This window comes from Paralichthys olivaceus, chromosome 6 (genome assembly GCF_024713975.1).
Source record: "Paralichthys olivaceus isolate ysfri-2021 chromosome 6, ASM2471397v2, whole genome shotgun sequence".
Lineage (NCBI taxonomy): Eukaryota > Metazoa > Chordata > Actinopteri > Pleuronectiformes > Paralichthyidae > Paralichthys > Paralichthys olivaceus.
In genome coordinates, this window is record NC_091098.1 from 1,426,038 (window position 1) to 1,446,404 (window position 20,367).

At 42.0% G+C, this 20,367-nt stretch overlaps 1 protein-coding gene across 1 annotated transcript; it reads left to right on the forward strand.

The window, feature by feature from the left end:
• The first annotated feature begins 1,381 nt into the window (after nt 1–1,381).
• Nucleotides 1,382–20,122, forward strand: asxl1 (ASXL transcriptional regulator 1). Its single transcript, XM_020089223.2, has 11 exons — nt 1,382–1,773; nt 4,234–4,317; nt 7,674–7,793; nt 8,764–8,965; nt 9,822–9,982; nt 10,208–10,292; nt 11,622–11,788; nt 14,022–14,118; nt 15,490–15,595; nt 15,992–16,967; nt 17,074–20,122. Exons 1-11 carry the CDS (start codon nt 1,717–1,719, stop codon nt 19,687–19,689), a joined length of 4,671 nt encoding a protein of 1,556 aa, XP_019944782.1. The 5' UTR covers nt 1,382–1,716; the 3' UTR covers nt 19,690–20,122.
• Nucleotides 20,123–20,367: the final 245 nt, after the last annotated feature.

Sequence of the window (20,367 nt, forward strand, 5' to 3'; positions counted from 1 at the left end):
AACACCAGGAGCACTGTGAGCATCATGTTCTTTGACTTCTCCAGTGGTTTCAACACAATCCAGACATCACTGCTCATAGAAAATCTGGAAGGAGCTGGAGTGGACTGCCACCTGGCTACATGAACCATCGACTACCTCACCAACAGTAGTCTCCATCTGCTTAAGACACTTAAGACCTTCAGAGCATGCAGGACACTATTATGAACTTTTTATGACACTGTGGTGGTTTCTGCAGTGTTCTACACCATTGTCTGCTGGGGGTGCGGATGCACCGAGAGGGACAGAAACAAACTAAATAAACTGGTTTACAGAGCCAGCTTGGTCTTGGCCTGCCCTCTGATTCCACTGACGAAGTGGGTGAGAGGAGGAAGTGAGCAAAGCAGAATACCATCAAGGACAACACCTCTCATCCCCTGCATGACACTGTGGGGGCCCTTAGCAGCTCTTCCAGCAGCCTACTGCTCCACCCACAGTGCAAGTGGGAACGCCTCGGCAGGTTCTTCATTCCCACTTCTGTCAGACTCTACAACACCATCCGTAATGAAAAATAAAATACTGCACCAGTCATGTCAGTCTACTTATACTACTTACACTATTTTTTAACAGAAATTTTTTTTTGCACATTGTGTTAATTATTATGTATTTGTACACATTTAATACAAACCACATCTGTGAAAAGGTGTATATAAGTACATACTCAACATTTTTTATAATTTTGATTCTATTGCCTTTCTTTTATATATTTTTTATTCTCTTGTCTACTTCATTCTGACTTGCCTGCTGCTGTAACAACTGAATGTCCTTTGTGTGTGGATCAATTAATTGTTATCTTATCTCTTAATTATTTTGTTGATAAAACAGTAGAATTAATAATTAATAATGTCATCACAATTTCTCAAACCCCAGCGTAAGGTCTTAAATGAATTACTAAATTGGATTTGAAATAATTCTACTAAGCAGTAAATTGACAAATGGTGTTCACGTATGTGAACTGGCCTGTTGTTGGTTTTCTTTTGTGAAAAGGTTAACTGAGCTAAAATACAGATGATATAAAGCTGTTAAAAAAGAAAAAAACCCTTCATTTTGGTAAAGATACCGGAGCTTATAAGTGCATCTCATGCCTGGCTGAGGTCTCAATCCAAAAAATAGGGTCAGGGATTTAAGTTTCGACTCTTTCTCAACCTAGACAAATGAAAACAAATCTCTTCGTGGATACACTAAAGAGATCCATAACATGATACAGACGTCAGTGAGTGACGCCATTCAGCCACACACAGACACAGTGTTTACATATATACGTGTGTGGTGCGATTATTCCATCCATCTGCTCACATATGATTTGCATACGGAGGACCGGACGTTGTTTTGTTACATTCCTGCGGAGCGTTTGACCTTTGACCTGGTTATTGCATTCCAGGGAGGCTCGTCCTGCAGCAGCACCACAGCCAGCACTCACTCACTCACTCTGCTAGTCTGCTTCTGTGCTACAGAGAGACGATGTTTGTTGGGCTCGTTTAGACAAAACACTGGACACAATAGTGGCAGTATTCACAGACGAGCAGGCACCGTAGCATTGTCTTGAGCTAAAAGGAGCATCTTGTCTCGGCTCGAACATAGAACGTAGTTAGCCATTTTGCTAAGCAGCTAAACCGCCATCGTATTGAGGTTGCTTTGTAGACACACAGCAGGCTAGCCGCAGACACCAGCGCAGAAGAAATGAAGGACAAACAAAAGAGAAAGAAGGAGCGGACCTGGGCTGAGGCGGCTCGTATGGTAAACTCTCTCTTTTGTGTTTTCAACTAGCATTGCTTGTAGGCTATGGATGAATTTACGTAAAGTGATGGATCCAGATGTGTTGTTGTGTTTGAACATTCTCCTCACGACCACAGCTCTGCTATAACGTTAGCATCAGCTAGCTGATAACATACTAGTGCTCACCCAACCTACATGCATGTATGATTTAATGTTACTAGAAGCACACATCTCACATTTGCTGCTTGTCTTTCAGGGTGCTAACATGAAAAGCTAAGCAACATGCTAACCCTGGTTAGCACGCGAATATCATCCTCTGCTGTGCTGAGCTCTTTGTTTGCTAGGCAGCGAACATGCTAGTCTTACGCTAAGTATCATCTGAGCATCCCGACTAACATTAGAGCCGTACACGCTATACGACAACTATTCACTTTATGTGAACAAACCATTAGGCTACATGTGAAATTGTTAAACTCCTGTCCTTATTGTACCGCCTAACTTGCCATAGTAGTGGGTAGCTAATGTTGTTAATCATAATGCTTGCTAACGTTAGCTCACCTAAAAGCTAGCGTCAACCACTAACCCGCCTGTCTTGAGATTCCACATTGTAACCAAATGGAAATCACAGTTAAGCGCAGTTTGTTTGATTACACCTGACCCAGTTGGAAGATCAAGCAACATAAATAGTTTGGACACGAATAGTCCTCTGTGTGAGGTCAAACCTTTTAGTAATGTTCGGTCAGGTGTTGTACTTTATTCTATCCAGGCAGCCATCATGCCAACAATTCTATGCGCTTTGCAACCATTGAAAAGGCAACCATATTTACTGTTTTTAAGTGTCGTGACATTACATAAATACCAAAATATATAGCGACTTCAGAATGTATTCACAGGGATAACATTTTAAATTGAAAGTCAGTTTGCTCATCAGTCTATAATGATCCATAATGACAAAGTGAAAGCACATTTGTTAATGAGTATATATTTTTTGGCCATTTTAGCTTTACAGTGTGATTTTCAAACATTTTTTTTGGATCCATGTTAAAACTATGTTCCTGGAGATGAATGATTATTATAGTGCAAGTAGTTGTAATATGTATGGGCCATTTGTCTTGGCAATTTGAGTAAATACCCTGTCAGATAGAATGAAGTTTGCACTGCACTTGCTGTGGGCTGTTGGTCTGCTTCTATGCTGGCTGCTGAGTCTAGAGAAAAATAGATCACAAGTTAAGATATGTTTTCTGTTTACGCATTTTCCCTACCTACAATGTGCTACCTGACATGTCTGGCCAGGTTCATTCAAAATTTTTAGATATTTTGGTCGGGTCTGTCACGTTGGCTGCGCTGAAGTTTTTATACTGCATGTCTAATCTGGGAAAATGAGCAAAAACAATGTGTCGGGGACAGGTAAACACACACATGCACAGATCCTCCTTGGGTCATGCTCCACCCCTTCAAAAAATTATTTGGAAAATGCTGAAGTCGTTTTTGAGTAATTCAGACAGACAGACAGACAGACAGACAAGTGGTAATGAATGCGTAAATTAAAGGTAACAAAAAAATGTCAGACAGGGAACTCTTCAATGCCATATGTCTGAACAAGAGTTTGATTAAAGCAGTGAGTGGTACTTATTTGCATACTAATAATAATGTGCAGTGATAGCATAGTAATAATATTGGTAATGGAACAGCATGAAAATATGATAATAGCAATAACTTAGTGTCACCTCAGTAGCAGTAATGTGGTGATAAAACATGTCTATTATATATATACTCTATGTAAGAGTATACACATACACACATGGATATTAAATATAATATCAATATGGTGTATAGAACATATGATATTCTAAATATATTGGGAGTGGAGTGTTTATTGCAGAGGATAAGAGGAAAGAGCAGACGGGCAGAATGTCTACTGCAGGTCATAAGTGTCGGAACGATTCTGTTTATTCCAGCTCAGTTACCACAGATCTGACAGAGGTAAGTGAATTGTATAGCCTGATAGCACCAGACAGGAAATATTTCCTGTATTGTTCCTTTTAACAGAGCAGTTGGATGAGTCTGTTGCTGAAGGTGCTTTTGAATTAGTCCACATTTTTGTAAATGGAGTGAGCAGCATTTCCAAGATTTCCAGACCTTTGCCTCCTCCTCCTACAAGGTGACAAGCTTAGTGCAGACAACAGACTCCAGTTCAAAGCAAAGAACTTGGTGCTAGCAACAACAGACTTGTAAAACACTGGAGCATCTTATTGCAGACATTGATGCTCAGTTCAACATAACCCTGTACCACTTAATGTTATATATCATCAGCAAGCCATTTTGGATGGACCCTATGACTTTGTTCAGATTATTTTGAGAAGACTAATGGAGCTCAGCTCTGATATGAATGTAGAAGTGGACAGAATTGGGAATCTGAAAAAAAAAAATTCAAATGTGTGTTTGTAAGTCTGTGGTAAAAATACTGGGACTGTTTTCCAGGTGTTGGAGAACTTCTCTGATGCACCCATGACTCCCAAACAAATTCTCCACGTCATCCAGACCAAGGGACTGAAGGAAATGAGGTTAGACACACTCACATACAAAAGCACACTTAGAGCTACAACTCACAAAAATTTGGATAATTGATTGATCTTTCGAATTTTTTTTTTTAAATCGATAATTAATTGGATAAAAAGACAAAACACATTTGATCCTTTCCAGCTGTTTGTTTGAAAAGCAACTTTGCTTTTTTGCACAAGCTCTTTCTACATGTATTACGGACATCTATAACATAATTATGAATTGAGCAGAATCAAAACATCCTCAACTGGTTAGAACAACAACTAAATGACAATACTGATAACACTTAGCACTACCACTATGAACCAAAAAATTGTTAAAGATCTTGTTAACTGAGAGAAGAAAAATGTATCCCCCTCACCCACTCCAACATGTTTTCTCTTCAGGTGCTTCTGAAGTGATGATGTGCAGCTGTGCCATGTAGGATGAGCTTTACACATTTTACAGCTAAAAGACTTCTTCAAAGTCTTTTTTTGTTCCCACACATTTAACAACTTGTGTCTTACATTTGTCGCCGCTGCATTGTTAATGATGTTTACTCCACTATTTTCAAATGCTTAATCCAAAGGGAAGACAACGTTGTCACATGAGCTACACAAGGTCATGGCATTGGCTGTGTGCCGAATATCATAACAGACCCAACTGATCAATAATTAAATTAAGTGTTTATAATTGATTTTATCGATTAGTTGTTTCAGTTCTGAAGCACAAACAGTGTATAGTACAAGTCCCCACTGTTACAGTTAAAATGATAAAGCTGTAGATTATGTAATATGGAGTGGAAATCACAGTTGTAGAAAACTGTGAGCATGGACAATGACTGTTCCACACTGATGCTGTTTGTTGACGAAGTTGAACACGCTTTGCATCTGGCTAATCTCTCATCTTGTAATTCATTACATCATGGAATTGATAATCTTTTGTAATTTGGAATGTTTTCAGTAGTCAATGAACTAGGGGTGTGCGATAGTGACAAAAAATAATATCTCAGTATTTTCTGGGATTTTGCAGAGAACAATAATTAACCAATAACGACCGGGCTTTCTGTCCAGAACGAGTGGGTGAATGAGAGTTAGGGTGGGAGGGAGGGAAGGAAAAAGAGAGAGGGATAAGGCTGAGAGACCCCCCGCACACACACCATGAATGAGATTCAGGCTCTGTGATCTCTAGAACGCTGGAAAAATGATTTGTTTTCATAAAATACTGGGCTGGTGGAGAAGAGCGCTCGCTCCATGTGCCTGTATCCGGGCCTTGCGCACCCTGGCTGGGCTGGTGATGCTCCGATAACGTGAGCTTGCACGTTGTTAAAACAACAATTAAGATATTGACAAAGACAATAAATATCGCACACCCCTACAGTGAACTTATTACGCAGTGCACACATGAACCGAACATCAGCCAGTGTGTTTGTAACAAATTTTTTCTTTCCTTCCACATGGACTACTCTGCATGTTGCTGACTACAGGAGGTAAGTTGGATACAATTTAGTAACCAAACTGCTCCTTTTTCATATTCTGTCATATTCTCCAAGGCCAATGTTTACAAGAGACTGTAACTGTGGTAAATATTTCAGTAACAATTTCACCTAAAGCATACACTCTAGAGGTGTGGTATTTCTTGATTCTAAGATGCGTCGTAATGATGCTTGTTGCCACCACTGCTTCACGATTGGGGCCTGTCTCCAGGCCACACTCCCGCTGACCTGTGCTCACTTTGAATGAGAACAATAAACACCAACACTAATCAGAAGTTATTAGGACATGTTGAGTACTGAAGGGATTACTTTGTGTTACCTGCTCTAGATTTGTGTTTCACAAAAAAAAAGTATACTATTCATTGCAGTTTTGCAGTTCACCTGCCAACACAAGATGTGGAGAGCTGCACAGCCTGGAAATCAGGGTTAAATAGAGCAATTTTTGTCAGCATGGAGCCAATATTATTTATTGTTTTGGTTGTGTGTTTATTTTATTAATGACATATTGGTATTTTTTATTCTAATTCAAATGTCGGAGGGAATTTTCTTAAATTCAAAGTTTTTAAGAATTAAAAATGCATTGCTCTTTGAAAGGATGTAGATGCCTGATAATAATATAATATTATCATTATATCAGTGGTCTAAAATAGTTCCAAATTGTGACAATAATATTTTTTGCAATGATTTTTGGGTAATTATACTGCTAACAAACTTAATTGAGACATGTCTACCTTAATATTTTTGGTAATGTACCAGGTTAGAGGTTTCCCTACACAGTGTACAGCTTGATATGAAAAGAGAATCTCTTTGTAACTGAAATATCCCTAGCTGAATCAAAATCAAATCGAGACCTTGTGAATTGGAATCAAATCAATCTGGGAAATCAGCAGCCCAACCCAGCCCTAATTAGCAACGTAGAAGGAGATTCTTCGCTCAGACAAATCAGCAACAACCCAGTTAGTTCTTGGAGCAGGCAGAGGCAGGACAAAAATGGTGAATCCTGCAAAGGATCTCATTTAGAAAATGTCAGGAGGTTCTTGGGAGTTCAGTGCATGTCTGAAAGCAACTATAGGGTTGAACCGCGTGTTGGGGTACTTCATCCTTTTGGTATTTTTTACAATAGTAGCAGGGTCAGGAATCTCTAGGCACCTTTTGATTTGATTAGGATTCAGAGGGCTATGGTTCAATGATAAAAATATTATTGATGCATCAATAATATAAAAACTGTGGTAAGTACTTCTCTCCTGTCGGCAGGAGTATTTAGTTATTAATTGGTGGTGTCAGATCATGAATCTGGATAGTTCCGGTCACTTTAACCATGATGTCCTGGCTGTGAGCGTCTTGTGTTGAACTGTGTGTGCACAGTGCACACATGTTTAAATAAGTAACAAAAGACAACCCGGCCCTAATGTCCCCCTGTCCTCATCCTTAAGCAGTAGTGGTTATAATTATGCAGTGGCAGGACATTGCTAAAACGTAGCTGAAAATTTGAATTGATTATGTTCTGTCTCTGTATCGATGCAGAGTCGTCCATGTCCACAGTGCAATGCACCTAACATCCAGGAAATCATATATCCATCGTATAATATATATGTTTTAATAACAACTCAAAAAACTTCTTCAAATTGTTGAAATGGGACATAATGTGTCAATGGATGGTCTTAACATCATGGTAGTGTATTGTCACACAACCCAGTTTGGTTGTCTTTAGTCTGATCCTCTGTGTGTAATCACATTCTCTCTCTCTCTCTCTCTCTCTCTCTCCCCCTCCCTCCCTCCCTCCCCCTCTCTGTTTTTCTCTCTCTCTGTCTCTCTCTCCCTCTCTCTCCCTGTCTCTCCCTGTCTCTCTCTCCCTCTCTGTCTCTCTCTCTGTCTGTACACGCACAGTGGCACAGCTCCTTTGGCCTGCCTGGTCACTATGCTGCACTCTCAGGTAAGGGGAGACCGAGTTAAGAACAGCATCTTCTTTAAACTGCCTGGACGGATGAGCCTGTTCACCCTGAAGGTAATCAAACACGATCCTCCTTACTCAACACTTAATTTGCTTCTTGAATGTGACGTTTTTCCTATTCAAGAGTCATGTCATATTTATACAGCACGTGTAAAAACATTAAGTGCCTTACAATCAAGCACATGAATGAGCTACAAGTGTACATTAAAAGAAAGAAATGGTACAGTGAGAAGACAGACTAAAATGCAGTAAAACATTAAATGATGTAGAAATAATAAATATAGAATAATAATAAAGATCAATGATGGACGCTGGCAGAATCTTAAAACTCTGAAGTAATCGGAAGCAAGATGAAAGAGGTTTTTATTACAATTAAATTTTAAAATATCGAAATAAAAATTTTAAAATTCAGAAATGTACTCTCCACAATGCTGATGGAGAGGTGGGTGAAGTGTTTGAGTCCACAAAACAGTTTTGCAGTTACAGGGGTAAACAGCGTTGCAGCCAAATCCAATACAATTGAACTAACTGGCAACCTTGTCTTCAAACATAAAATTCCTTGATGCTCCTGCTGTGTCATCCTATTGCCTGTAAGCCCGACATTCAAATTTGACTTGAACGAGACTTGAGACTTGGGCGAGAACACAGAACCCCCGAAACTGCAAAAGTGTTATGTGGACAAAATCACTTCACCCACCTCTTCATTGGCATGGTGGTTAGTAGATAATTAGATTATTTTCACTGTCCCTATAAGTGACCAGGGAGTAGATTATGGAATCAGGAGATCTGTGATGCTTTATAGGTTAAGTCCATTAGTAGCTTAATAAACCAATGGTAGACTTTTTAAAATCTATTCTGTATTTTTTGGATAATGAATGTAAGAACACTTGAGTGATATATTGATTTTTGTTGTATGAGTTAATGTAGTCCATTCACTATTTACCATATGGCTTACACATGCCGAGAAAATTATTTTTTTCCAGAAAAAGAGGGTACTGATAACTGTACTGTTGACACGTTGTAGAAGAATGCCCTCCAGTGGACAAAGACAACCTCAGAGTCAGAGGCATCAACTGAGGCAGCTGGCAGCACTTCCCAGCCAGCTTCCAGCAGCAGCACCCCTGCAGCAGGCTCTTCTGTGGTCCCCATTGGCCCTACTGAGGCCGCCGAGCAGGAGAGCTGTGACTCCACTGAGACCACTGCTGCCGCCAGCGGAGACAATGATGGTAACACCATACCTCAGTAACTGTTTCGTTATATCGACCAATGATACATCCTGTAGAGGTTTCCCATTATACGGTTATTGCTGTGCTGAGCCATTCTTTGAAGTGCCTAAAGCACATGAGCCTCATGTGCTACATCCATACTACGACAACTGTTTACATGCAGAGGAGACAACTGATCATTACCAATATCCAACAATTCCCTGTGTATAGCCTTCCTGTTTATACGTGAGTGGCCCTGTGATATGCGTTTTCAGGTATGTTAGTTTGGACAGGAATTAAAACTGATATGGAGCCAAGATGCAAAAAATGTTCTAGTTCCAACGAAAGCTAGTTATTCTTTTGCAATGTGCAAAAAGCATTAATAATCTACCTTAGTGTTATATAGTTCATTCTCTCTGTAGTTTATTTTTCATATCTCTCCCATCTGGCTCAGCAGGGTGTCACAATGTGACTATATTTCAATTTAAAAGTGCTCAGCAGAGTAATTGTCACCTCATGACATTGCACAGATGAGCTGCTGCAAAATAGAAAACACATGAGATTATAATTCTCTAGATTGTTTAGATAAACTAGGACATACATCAGTGGCTCTCCTATTTTTTAGATGCTGGTTGAACACAGTTTGGTCGAAGGCATTGCACCATTATTACAGATTGAGCCACACCACTGGTAGTGATGTTGCATCTTAATATTCTGTAAATCAAAACATAAGGAAAGCAGCCTCAGCTCCGACAGAAGCTTCTTGCTGCTGAAAGATTGTTTCATTCCTATCTTATAAATGTTCATAGAGTACCTGCATCTGTTACAAATGTGTGTGAGAGAATTGACCTCTAAGTGTATTTATCCCTCACTTAAGCCTCTGTGGATGAGAGCTCGTCCAGTGCCTCCTGCTCCACAGAGCCTCAGGCACCCAGCACCCAGCCTCAGACCCGCCTCAGCAGGGCAGCAGGACAGCAGGGACGCACAGACACACAGCAGAGCCAACATGCTCAGACCAGACTGAGCCGCTCCAGACAGGTCAGCGCCCTGCATGAAGCCATGTTTATGATGGAAATTACAAATTTTAGAGCAGCTCTACAGTGTCATTCAGTTTGCCTATTTAGACAGTGGGACAATTCCAATTACAGTTATTAGTAATGTCTCCCACTCCTTCCATATGTTTCAGTTTGATCTGTAAGGGGAGTGTGCTACTGTATATACTAAGTATCTCCTCCTGTATATCCACCTTTTTTGTTGCTACAGTCAGGGAGACAGAGGAAGAAAGCAGTCATGATGCCTCGTGTTGTCCTCACCCCGCTTAAAGTAAACGGAGAGCATGTACCCACAGGTAAGGACCTCTCTTTTGTCCCTTGAACAAAAACACAGCAGAAATGGAAGTCAGAAACCATATTTCTGATATCCTGTAAAGTCAGACTACAACATAAGCCTAACTAGAGCATTGCCTGTTTGGATTGGGCTTTTTACTTGGCCTGTGGTAATGCTGATGGCAGCTTTCTGCCTGAGACCGTAAGACAGACAGAGATTTCAGAAATTAAAAATGGCAGATGAAATGCTCCTCAAAATATCCATTTTATCTCCTCTTTTCATAAAGTGAACAATAGATGTGTTTTATATTTTTATGATTGAATGCGTCTTTGATATACTCTGCAGCTACTACAGAATTATTCATTGACATTAGTGAGTCCTCCTCAAACAGTTCTATAATATACTCTACTACTTTTTATTGTTTCTGTGCTGAACGTTGTGTGCAGGGTTAGGGGGTTAGGGTTAGAGAGTTCATCCTAACTGGTTTGTCTGCAATGAAGCCGTTGTGCATCCATTTAGTGCTTTTTATAAAATAAAGCTGTTACTGTTCATCTGTATGGCTCATATATAACTTCGATTGGTTAACTTAATTGATATCATTATTGCATATATAACATGTGGGAGAAATAAAAGCTCTGTAATTCAGCTTGATATAAAGCATTGCAGCAACATAGAACACATTGTGCTTTTACTTTAAAGGAACATTTCCAAACAGCAAGTGATTCTTTGAATAGTGTTGCCATGACAGAGATCAGCACCCACAACACCTGTGAATATCTGTCAGTCTGATAAGGTAAATTAAAAATAATCAAACAATTTTAATGATCTGGTGGTCTAGACTAGTTGCTGGTGGACCAGTTGCCAATCACTGCTGTATGATATTTGAGGAGGTAAAAGAAGACAGGTTCAACTTGGTCTGCAGAATAGACCATGGTGCCCCAGCCACACTGACCGCAAGCCGCCGTTTGCCTGTTTTACAAATTGTATTAATATTGAATGTAAGCAGTTTGCAAATCGCACCATATTTGACACTGCACTTTTAGTGCCCCTAACAATGCCAAGTGTGAAGTTGATAAGATGAACAGTTCTCGAGATGCGTTCCACAGACAGAATTGACTGACTGACTGACAAAACCAGCTGGAAGAACTCAGGGAAGATAGAAAACACACTGTTACAACAATAAATAAAGTTTAAGTAACTTCTTTCACCACTCATCTGAGAGCCTGATATCTGTTTTAACATCTAGAAAATATCAATCTTTTGCGCTATGATTTTAAAAGGTATTGTGTGGGGTGCTCGGCTCCATGAACCTGCACACTGCTTCAGCAGCTAGCTTTTTTTTCTGTGGCAGGGCCCATGAAGAGGAGTCGAGGAGGAGTGGATGTAGACTTTGAGACACCAGGCTCAATCCTGGTTAACACCAACATCAGAGCCCTCATCAATGTACGGACCTTCTCAGCCTTTCCCACACACTCTCAGCAGCAGCTGCTGCAGTTGCTGCCAGAGGTGGACAGACAGGTATGTTGTTTTTCTGTTGTTTGCATTAGGAAATCAGAAAAAAAATGAATAAAGACCATTGAGCTTAATCTCTTTCAAATGTTACAACCCCAAATCAACCCCAAGTTGGGAAGGTATGTACATTCAAAATTTAAACTGAGAACAGCGATTTATAAATCATCTTTGACTTGTATAACAGTAAAAACAATACAAAAGCACATTATTTGATGTTTGACATAATGAATTTTATTGTTTTTTCAAAAATAACTGCTCCAAAATCTCTATGTACTTTTCTGCATTAATGCTGCCATCACTGAAGTCTAAGTTACCTTTGCCAAGGGCACTGACACAACCCCATACCATGACCCTGGCTTTTGGACTCGTTGCCTGGTAACAGTCTGGATGTTCCTTTTCATTTCTTTCAAAAAAGACCTGAAACACTGACTCGTATGACAACAATACACGTTTCCACTGTGCTATGGTTTATCCCAGCTGCCTTCGAGCCCAGAGAAGTTGACGGTGCTTCTGGACACAGTTAAAATAAGGCTTCCCTTTGGCACAGTAAAGTTTTAACTGGCATTTGTGGATGTACCCACGTATTGTAGTGTTTGACAAATGTTTGCCAAAGTAATCCTGAGCCCATGTGGTTATATCTAATAGATGAATGACGGTTCTTGATGCAGTGTCGTCTGAGGGATTGGAGAACACAGTTAGTCAGTTCAGGCTTGTGCTCTTGCCCTTTACGCACTGAAATCCAAATTCCTTGAATATTTTAATAATGGTATGCACCATAGAGGGTGAAATATCCAAATCCCTCCTATCTTTCTTTGAGGAACACTGTTTTTAGACATTTCAATAATTCTCTATTATTGGCAATTAATATAATTTACTATTGTTGGCAAACTGGTGATCCTCAGCCCGTCTGTGCCCCTAAAGGTCTAGGCCTTTCATTGATGCTGCTTTTGTACCGAATCATGATTACAATCATCTGTTGACATCACCTATTTCAAATCACATTCTTATTTAATCATTCTACCTCATTACTAACTGGAATGTGTTGCAAGTCTGAATGGCAGGGATGGATGTATATTTACAAATTAAATTGTTGATCAGACAAAAAATAAAATCTCATGCTAATACTGTCTGCTATGAAATACAAGTCAAATAAAATTTGGAAATCTCTGCTGCCTTTTTTTAAATTTGCATTTTCCATACCGTCCCAACTTTTTGTGAGTTGGGGATTGTAAATCCACACACACTGTTGAATCTCTTTTCACCACCATGACCATCAAATTAAAAAGAAAATACAAAATTCATGAAAACTACCAGATATAAGTTCCACATATTAAAATAGAAAACAGGACTCATGCTGCTGTGATGGTTTTCTGCTGTCTTGACAAAGTGTGGTTTCAATTCAAAGCAGTTTTTCTGCTGTGATTATAAATTTAAATGACAGAGCACCAGATTTGTAGGTGTTTGTCTAAAATACTCCCACACTGTATGTTGGTTGTGGCTAAGGAAGCGAATGTGGTCCCCCAGCTCTTCCAGTTGACATGCTGAAGTGTCTTTAGACAAGACACCATAAATTGCCCCTAATGTCGGAGTGTGAGTGTCAGTTTGTTACAGAATGAAAACATACCACATAGTACTACTTTCTGAATGTGTATGTGAATAGGTGCTTTGAGTGGTGGCTTAGAATAAAAAGTGCTATATATATGCATGCAGTCCATTTACTAAGTTTATTTAGTTGTAGCTTATTGTCTTGAGGATCATGCTTGGACCCATGTTGACCCAGTTTTTTTTATTCACATTGATGGGTCCCAGCCCTTGCTGCTACAGATCACCATATGGCGGTTTATTCAAAATGTATTTGTAGTGAATATGTCATTATCTAAACTGTACCAAATTCTCCACTGCAATTTCTTGTAACTCACATGTCAGGTTTGTAGATTAGATATACAGTTTTAGACATACAGAAATCCAGGTTCTTTTTTATCATGCAACTTGACATGAACAAATGACAAACAAAAACAATATTTGTGTGCAACATACATTTCAGGTTCAGGTGCAAAATAGCCTAAATGGTGTGCAAATGAGGACGTGTTGCAATATTGTATTTCAATTGTTCTGTATATTTACTTTTACATGATTTAAATTTTGTAAAGCTCAGTTACGCTGTGATACAGGCCACTCAATTTCTGAGATGTATTCATTGTTTTCCTGCTGTGTGTATATTGAACCTCTCTCTTTGCAGATTGGGCCTGATGGAATGGCCAGACTGAGTAGTTCAGCTCTGAATAACGAGTTCTTCACCCATGCCTCCCAGAGCTGGAAGGAAAGGCTGGCTGAAGGTAAATGATTGTTCAGTCATGGACAAGCTGCAACATTTTACTGAGACTTCTAACAGGTTTGCTTTTATGGTTCCACTTAACAATGGTGTAGTTTGTTATGAAAGAATATAGTTAGACATGGCAGACTTGACTGGTTTGTTGTTCTATTTTAATTAATGTTTTTCATCTTGAAAAAGACAAGAAAATTCTGGGCACTTCTTAACTTCCCAGCTCTGCATAATATCAGACTATTCCATTTAATGTTGCATATGACTGCCATCTTGCAAAATGGTGGCCAACATAGATTTTCCATAACAACAATAATAACTTTATAATGTACCTTTCAAAGCAGCTGTTAATAAGTGCTTCACAAAGAGGACAAATTGAAGACAAGACGGAAATTAATACAATGTCAATTCAATTCAAAGCAAATTATATTGTACAAATTCTAAAATAAAATAAAACTTTGTTTAAAAGTAATGGCAAAAAACAACAAAAGAAACCAAATTAAGAGCAAAACATTTTTGATTTTCATGAAATATCCAAAAGCAATTGGCAAGAGCGATGTATAGTAAATGTATTCAACAAACTATGTCAAGTTTAACGCTGTTCAACATGTTTTAATGCTGTTCAAAATTATGATCTAAAAACCGTTTGACTATTTTGATAAATAGCTGCTAGGGTGACATTGAAAATTCTGGATGGCTCTATATACAGATTTATGAGAATGCCTGTGGGTATACGATTTTGTCACAAAATGCACAGTTGGTATTGTTCTCTTGAGCTGTGAATGAATGTATTGATTTGAGTTTGAAGTGGTACAAGTGATAGAAGAAAGTGGAAAAAGGGTTGTAAAGTAAGGAGGTGAGGAAACCATCGTAATGATGGTTTCCTCACCTCCTTACTCCTTACAGCATCAAAATTCACACCAAAAGGTCAGTTTGTGGTGTGAAAGGTTCCTACATTATCAATCAGTGTGTAGTAAGGATTAATTTACAAAACAGTAGCCTGAAATGTAGTTTGCTTTCTTACAGCCAAATAGCCAAAGGAAAATGCCTATTTCTTCTCTGTCCTGATGCTGACACTTCTTTTTTTTAATGTTTCATATGACAGACTTGATCAAGGCTGAATGTTTTTCCCTTGTGAGCATTTTTATCAAACTTTAACTTCTTTACAAAAATATCAGTCCAGATCAGGAGCCGATTGAGCATAAATCGTGAGCTTTGGCTTTCATCTCAGATTATTTACGCGCAGTGTAAGGCAGAATTTAGCATTTCTAAAGTCACTTGGTGTTTTTCCCAGCTTAACTATTGTACTGGTTTACAGTTTCAATCAATGTAAGTTGAGTTATGGAGCCATTCATAAACCTTTACATGTGCTTGACCCTTTTAGGTGAGTTCACCCATGAGATGCAGGTGCGTTTCCGACAGGAAATGGAGAAAGAGAAGAAGGTTGAGGCATGGAAGGAAAAATTCTTCGAAGAATACCACGGGCAGAAGTAAGCCTGAATTTACTGTTCATTCAATGGTCATGTTAGGGGTTTTGTCATACTTGAAGTGGTTAAATACGCTATTAATCGAATCCCAGCCCATGCCGAAGTGTCCTTGGGCAAGATGCTGAACCATTTTTAAAGGTGTCAGCTAAATGACATGTAATGTAGTAGTTTATTGAACATTAAATACTCAAAGGTGTCAGTAGTATAATTTAGAAAAGTCTTGATGTACAATGATCAGCCACCGCATTAAAACCTGTCACCAAGTTTTATGGCTGATCAATTAATTTTGTTTTAAGCCGTTAATTGTCTTGTACTTTGACTAGAGTTAGGCTTAATCAATAATGGCCATTTTGCATCTTGTTTTCATAATGTACTAAACTGTAGTTTTTGTATTTGTAGGTCTGGCCTAACACGAGAGGAGTCCCTTAAGCTTACCATGAGCGAAACCAGTGAAGTTGCAACCAGTGTGCTGGACAGTGATGTTGCTGTGGTCGCAACTGGTGCTCCCAAGAGACGCAGTGTGGGTCGACGGAGGAGAGATGGCAGGATGAGAAGACGCACGCGGGCTGACCTGCGTCGCAGAGCACGCAGGACCCTCTGTAAGGCCCCTGCTCCTGCCTTACAGCCTGAAGAAGACACTGAGAGCAGTGCTGCAGTGGACATCTCAGCTGTCTCTACTGCCTCTCCCATTTCTGACAATACAATGGTTCAAGGAGAGGTGGTGCTGCAGGCAGAGTGTGGTGTGGACCTTCCACCTGAGAGTGCCCCCATTGAGCCAAAGCCCTCACCCAGTTCATTGTCGGTGTGTTTGCCAGCCCCCACGCCTACGCCTACACCTACACCTACTCCCAGCCCCAGCCCTACTTCGACCAGTGCAAATGAGGAGCCTGAAGTTACAGCCCGTCTACTCCCTGAAGAGCCTGCACCTGTCCTGGCTTCCACCTCCTCCCCTTCCTCCTCCTCCTCTTCTGTTTCATCTGCCTCTTCACCTGCCTCCTCACCATCCTCACCTTCAGATGGACAAGGAGCTTTTGCCGCAGGTCTAGACTCATCTTCATCCTCATCAGCATCCTCCAGTGCTGCAGTTGCAGTCGATCCCCTGGATGATACTGCCTCGGTGGTCACGTCCATCACAGGGGGAACCGCCACAAGCAGCCGAGAGAGCAGCCCTTCAGCAAGCCCAGCCAGCACCCCTGCACCCAGTGTTCAGCTTAAGGAGCAGAAGAGAAGGCCAGATGAGAGTCAGACCTTCTCCAACTTCCCCGAAAAGAGGCCGCGGCTTGACGACCGTCAGTCCTTTCGTACCACAATTGACAGTGTCCGTTCGGAGAAGCCGCAGCAGACAACAGAGGAACCCAAGGTGCCGCCTATCCGGGTAAGACTTTGTGGGATAAACCTTCACACAAAATTGATTTGGCTTTTCTGAAATAAGTTGTTACTTAGGATAGGTGGTACTCACTGTCCTTGTATGTCTGTCCCAGATCCAACTGTCCAGAATCAAACCTCCCTGGGTCAAAGGGCACCCCACCTACCAGATCTGCCCACGGATCGTGCCCCCCGGTGAGGGCTCGCGGCGGTCGGGGACAGGGGGCGCACGCACCTTGGCAGACATCAAAGCCCGTGCCCAACAAGCCCGGGCCCAGCGCGAGGCCGCTGCTGCTGTTGCAGCCTCTGGCGACGGGGCAGGGCCGCCCGCAGTCAGGCTGCGGCCTGCTTCTGGGCTACCGGATAGCAGCAATGGACGAAGAGCACGAGAGCACCCAGGACCAATCGAGCCCGGAGGAGGAGGGGGCAGAGGAAGAAGAAGAAGTGGAAGCAGGGGAGATGGTGGGGAGGAGGAGCAGGAATCAACTTCGGGCGCTAATTTGTCTGGAACACAACTACTGCTTCTCAGTGTAGATCCCACAGTACAGCCCTCCCTATCCTCTACCTTAACATCCATGTCCTTGGAGCCTTCACAAACCCCCCCTCGAGAGGAGGTAGCTGGGGGCCCAGAGGAAATAGAAGCAACATCAGCCAATGTTCAGAGCCCCTGTAGTGGGCAAACAGATAAGGTAGTTGACACGCCTTATCCAAAACGTGTAGCTGTAGACACTGTAGCTGAGCCTATGGCTGCCCAGCCTACCAGGCAAAGCCAGGCACCTGAGTCTGCCGCTGGCCCCATAAAGATTTCAGACAAGAGTTGTGAAAAAATCCCACTGGCCCCAACCTCAATCCCAGATTCCCTTCCCAGGTTTGGGGCTCAAGGTGTGGATGTTATTCAGACGCTGGCAAGTTCTTGTCAGCCCATAGAGAAGGAACAAGGAAAAGAGGCTGGAATGGGTGGTGTTATCCAGCATGGTTCCCACCATGTGGACACCCAGGGGCCTCTCTCTCACTCAGCTACAGAGAAACAGCTTACAGACACAGCCTCTCCCAAGCATATTGTCTCTGGAGGAGATAAAGAAGACGAGGCTGGGGCACATAGCGACTCCACCGAAACCGCTTCAGACTGTGAGGATGAGTGCCAGGAAGATCAGCAGCAGCAGCCTGACCAGGACTGGTGCCCCACACTGAGCACCCAGAGAAACTGCCAACTAGTCAACTGCAGCCCTTCTCCTCAGAACCAGCAGCCAGTCATCCAGGCCCACGTTTCCAGTCGCCAAGGTCAGACCGTCATTCAGCCTTGTTTCCCCAGCAACTTGTCTCACCCTCTACAGAGCCGATCTCATTCTCAGGACCACCTTCCTCTCCCCCAAGCCCTCCCACAAGGGCTCAGGGATGTCAATGTTGTGGTCAAAATTGAATCTGGAGATGATTGCAGAACTGCCAGACAGAATTCTGCTGAAGAAGAGTGCCCTGAAGGCCTAAAGCCCTCTGTCAGTCAACTGACTGCAGCAGCTGCCTCCAAGAGATTGGCCAACTCAGTCAGACCAGTATCCAGTGTAGAGGCCAACAACCCTTTAGTCACTCAGCTGCTGCAGGGCAGCCTGCCACTAGAGAAAGTTTTACCCTCACACTCTGCCAACAGACTGGAAATTAGCAGATTGCCAGGAGCACAACCCAGGCCACAACTAGTCAGGACACCTGGGCCTCGTCACAGGCCTGATGCTTCAGCCCAGTCTCTTGCTGCAGAAGTGAATGCAGTCTCCCAGAGCAACAACAAGTCTCCTATAGGCCGTCCAGTCTCGTGTCTGATGGAGGCCCCAGCGGTATCACAGTATCAGTCTCAGCAGGCCCCAGGGGCTGTCCCAGTCATCACTTCTTTGCCACCCTCCTCCTCCAGAAGTAAGTCAGACATTAGCTCTCAGACAGCAGTGGAGTCTGCTTTTATCAAAGACTCTCGTGGCACTCAGCCCTCACCGGGGACCACTCCGGACAGGCCCCAGCCACCCCACCGGACCATGCCTAATGGCCCATCTCCTCCTCATGCAGACACCTGTCCCACAGAGGTTTTACCTACTATTAAGATCAACTGGCGGCCCCAACAGTCTCAGCTCCTCCACCCTCACCAACAGCAATTTTCTCCTGCACCTACCATAAAAAATGAAGTTGCTGCACGGCCCTCTTGCCAGGCCTTTTCCAAATCCTCCCCCACTGTACCCATGAGTATTACCAAAAAAGAGCCTGTGAGCTCTGTGGACAGCTTCCTTAGTGGAGGGGCAATGGAAGGACTCCTCAATATGGAGATGACTTTTGCCAGGATGGCTAAGAAGGAGCACGGCAAAGCTTCCTATTCATCTGGCTCTCCCTCCACTTCCTCCTCTCCTTCACCCTCCTCCTCTTCCTCCTCCCTTCCATTCCAGCTTTATGGGAAGCTCCCCAAGCAAGCTGGCAGTGTTGGAGCAGTAAGCTACACAGCCAATGTGTCAGTGATGGACAATGGTGGTTTCTCCCGGAGCATGGCAGATAGTGTGCTCCAGCTGCGTCCCCGCTTGACTTCCAGCCAGACCACCCTTAGCATCCAGGCCTTTACTGACAGTACTGCTGAGGAGGTGGCACTCAAGTGCTCGTGCCGCCTCAAAGCCATGATCATGTGCCAAGGCTGTGGTGCTTTCTGCCACGATGATTGCATTGGTCCCTCCAAACTCTGTGTGTCATGTCTGGTGGTTAGATAGCATGTTGAAGTCCCTGTGCACTGCCGCACTGCTTTCTGTGTACAGTATCAGCAGGACTCAGGCTCAGTGGACAGAAGCCTGATTGGGTCAGAGCACACAGGAGGACCCTGACAGGCTTGCCTTGTATAATGACTGGTCTGTATTTTTTGTTGTTGCAGAAATTCAGATTTTTGTTGTTGTACTGCTATTATTATTGTTATTATAATTATTATAATTATTATTGTTATTGTGAATTTGGGGCATGATTTATTGTAAATTGTGCCTTTTTTGTTTTCTCTCCTCAAAAACATTTACCTCATCTTATCTTGCTCCACCTGTCATCTTTTGGTGGCCATAATTGTTTTTGCCCCTTGTTTCCTCTGCAAACAGGGACTTATTGTTATCTCTTTGATCAAAGAAGTATTTTTTTAACCATTAAAATGAGTAAATGGCATTGTCTTCCTGGTTTGTGGTTTTCTTCACCAATCCCATGATTCCCTTTAACTTCAGTTTAAGTAAAGTGCCTAAACCTAATAAAATGATCCTCTATAGCAGGGCTTTGAGTCCTTTCCTGAACATAACACTGATGTTCCTAACTCCTCAAACCAGAGATCCAAAGTGTATAAAACTGATGATTGTCCGTACCACAAAATGTGATCTTGATCCAATGCCATGTACGACCAGGGCCAGGTTCCTCCT

What these genes read in the sequence shown, in the direction of transcription:
- asxl1 (XM_020089223.2), top strand. Translation starts at nt 1,717, where the DNA reads ATGAAGGACAAACAAAAGAGAAAGAAGGAGCGGACCTGGGCTGAGGCG. An exon ending in CGCCAGCGGAGACAATGATG is followed by an intron (nt 8,966 to 9,821) that starts GTAACACCATAC and finishes CCCTCACTTAAG; the next exon opens with CCTCTGTGGATGAGAGCTCG. An exon ending in CCAAGGTGCCGCCTATCCGG is followed by an intron (nt 16,968 to 17,073) that starts GTAAGACTTTGT and finishes TGTCTGTCCCAG; the next exon opens with ATCCAACTGTCCAGAATCAA.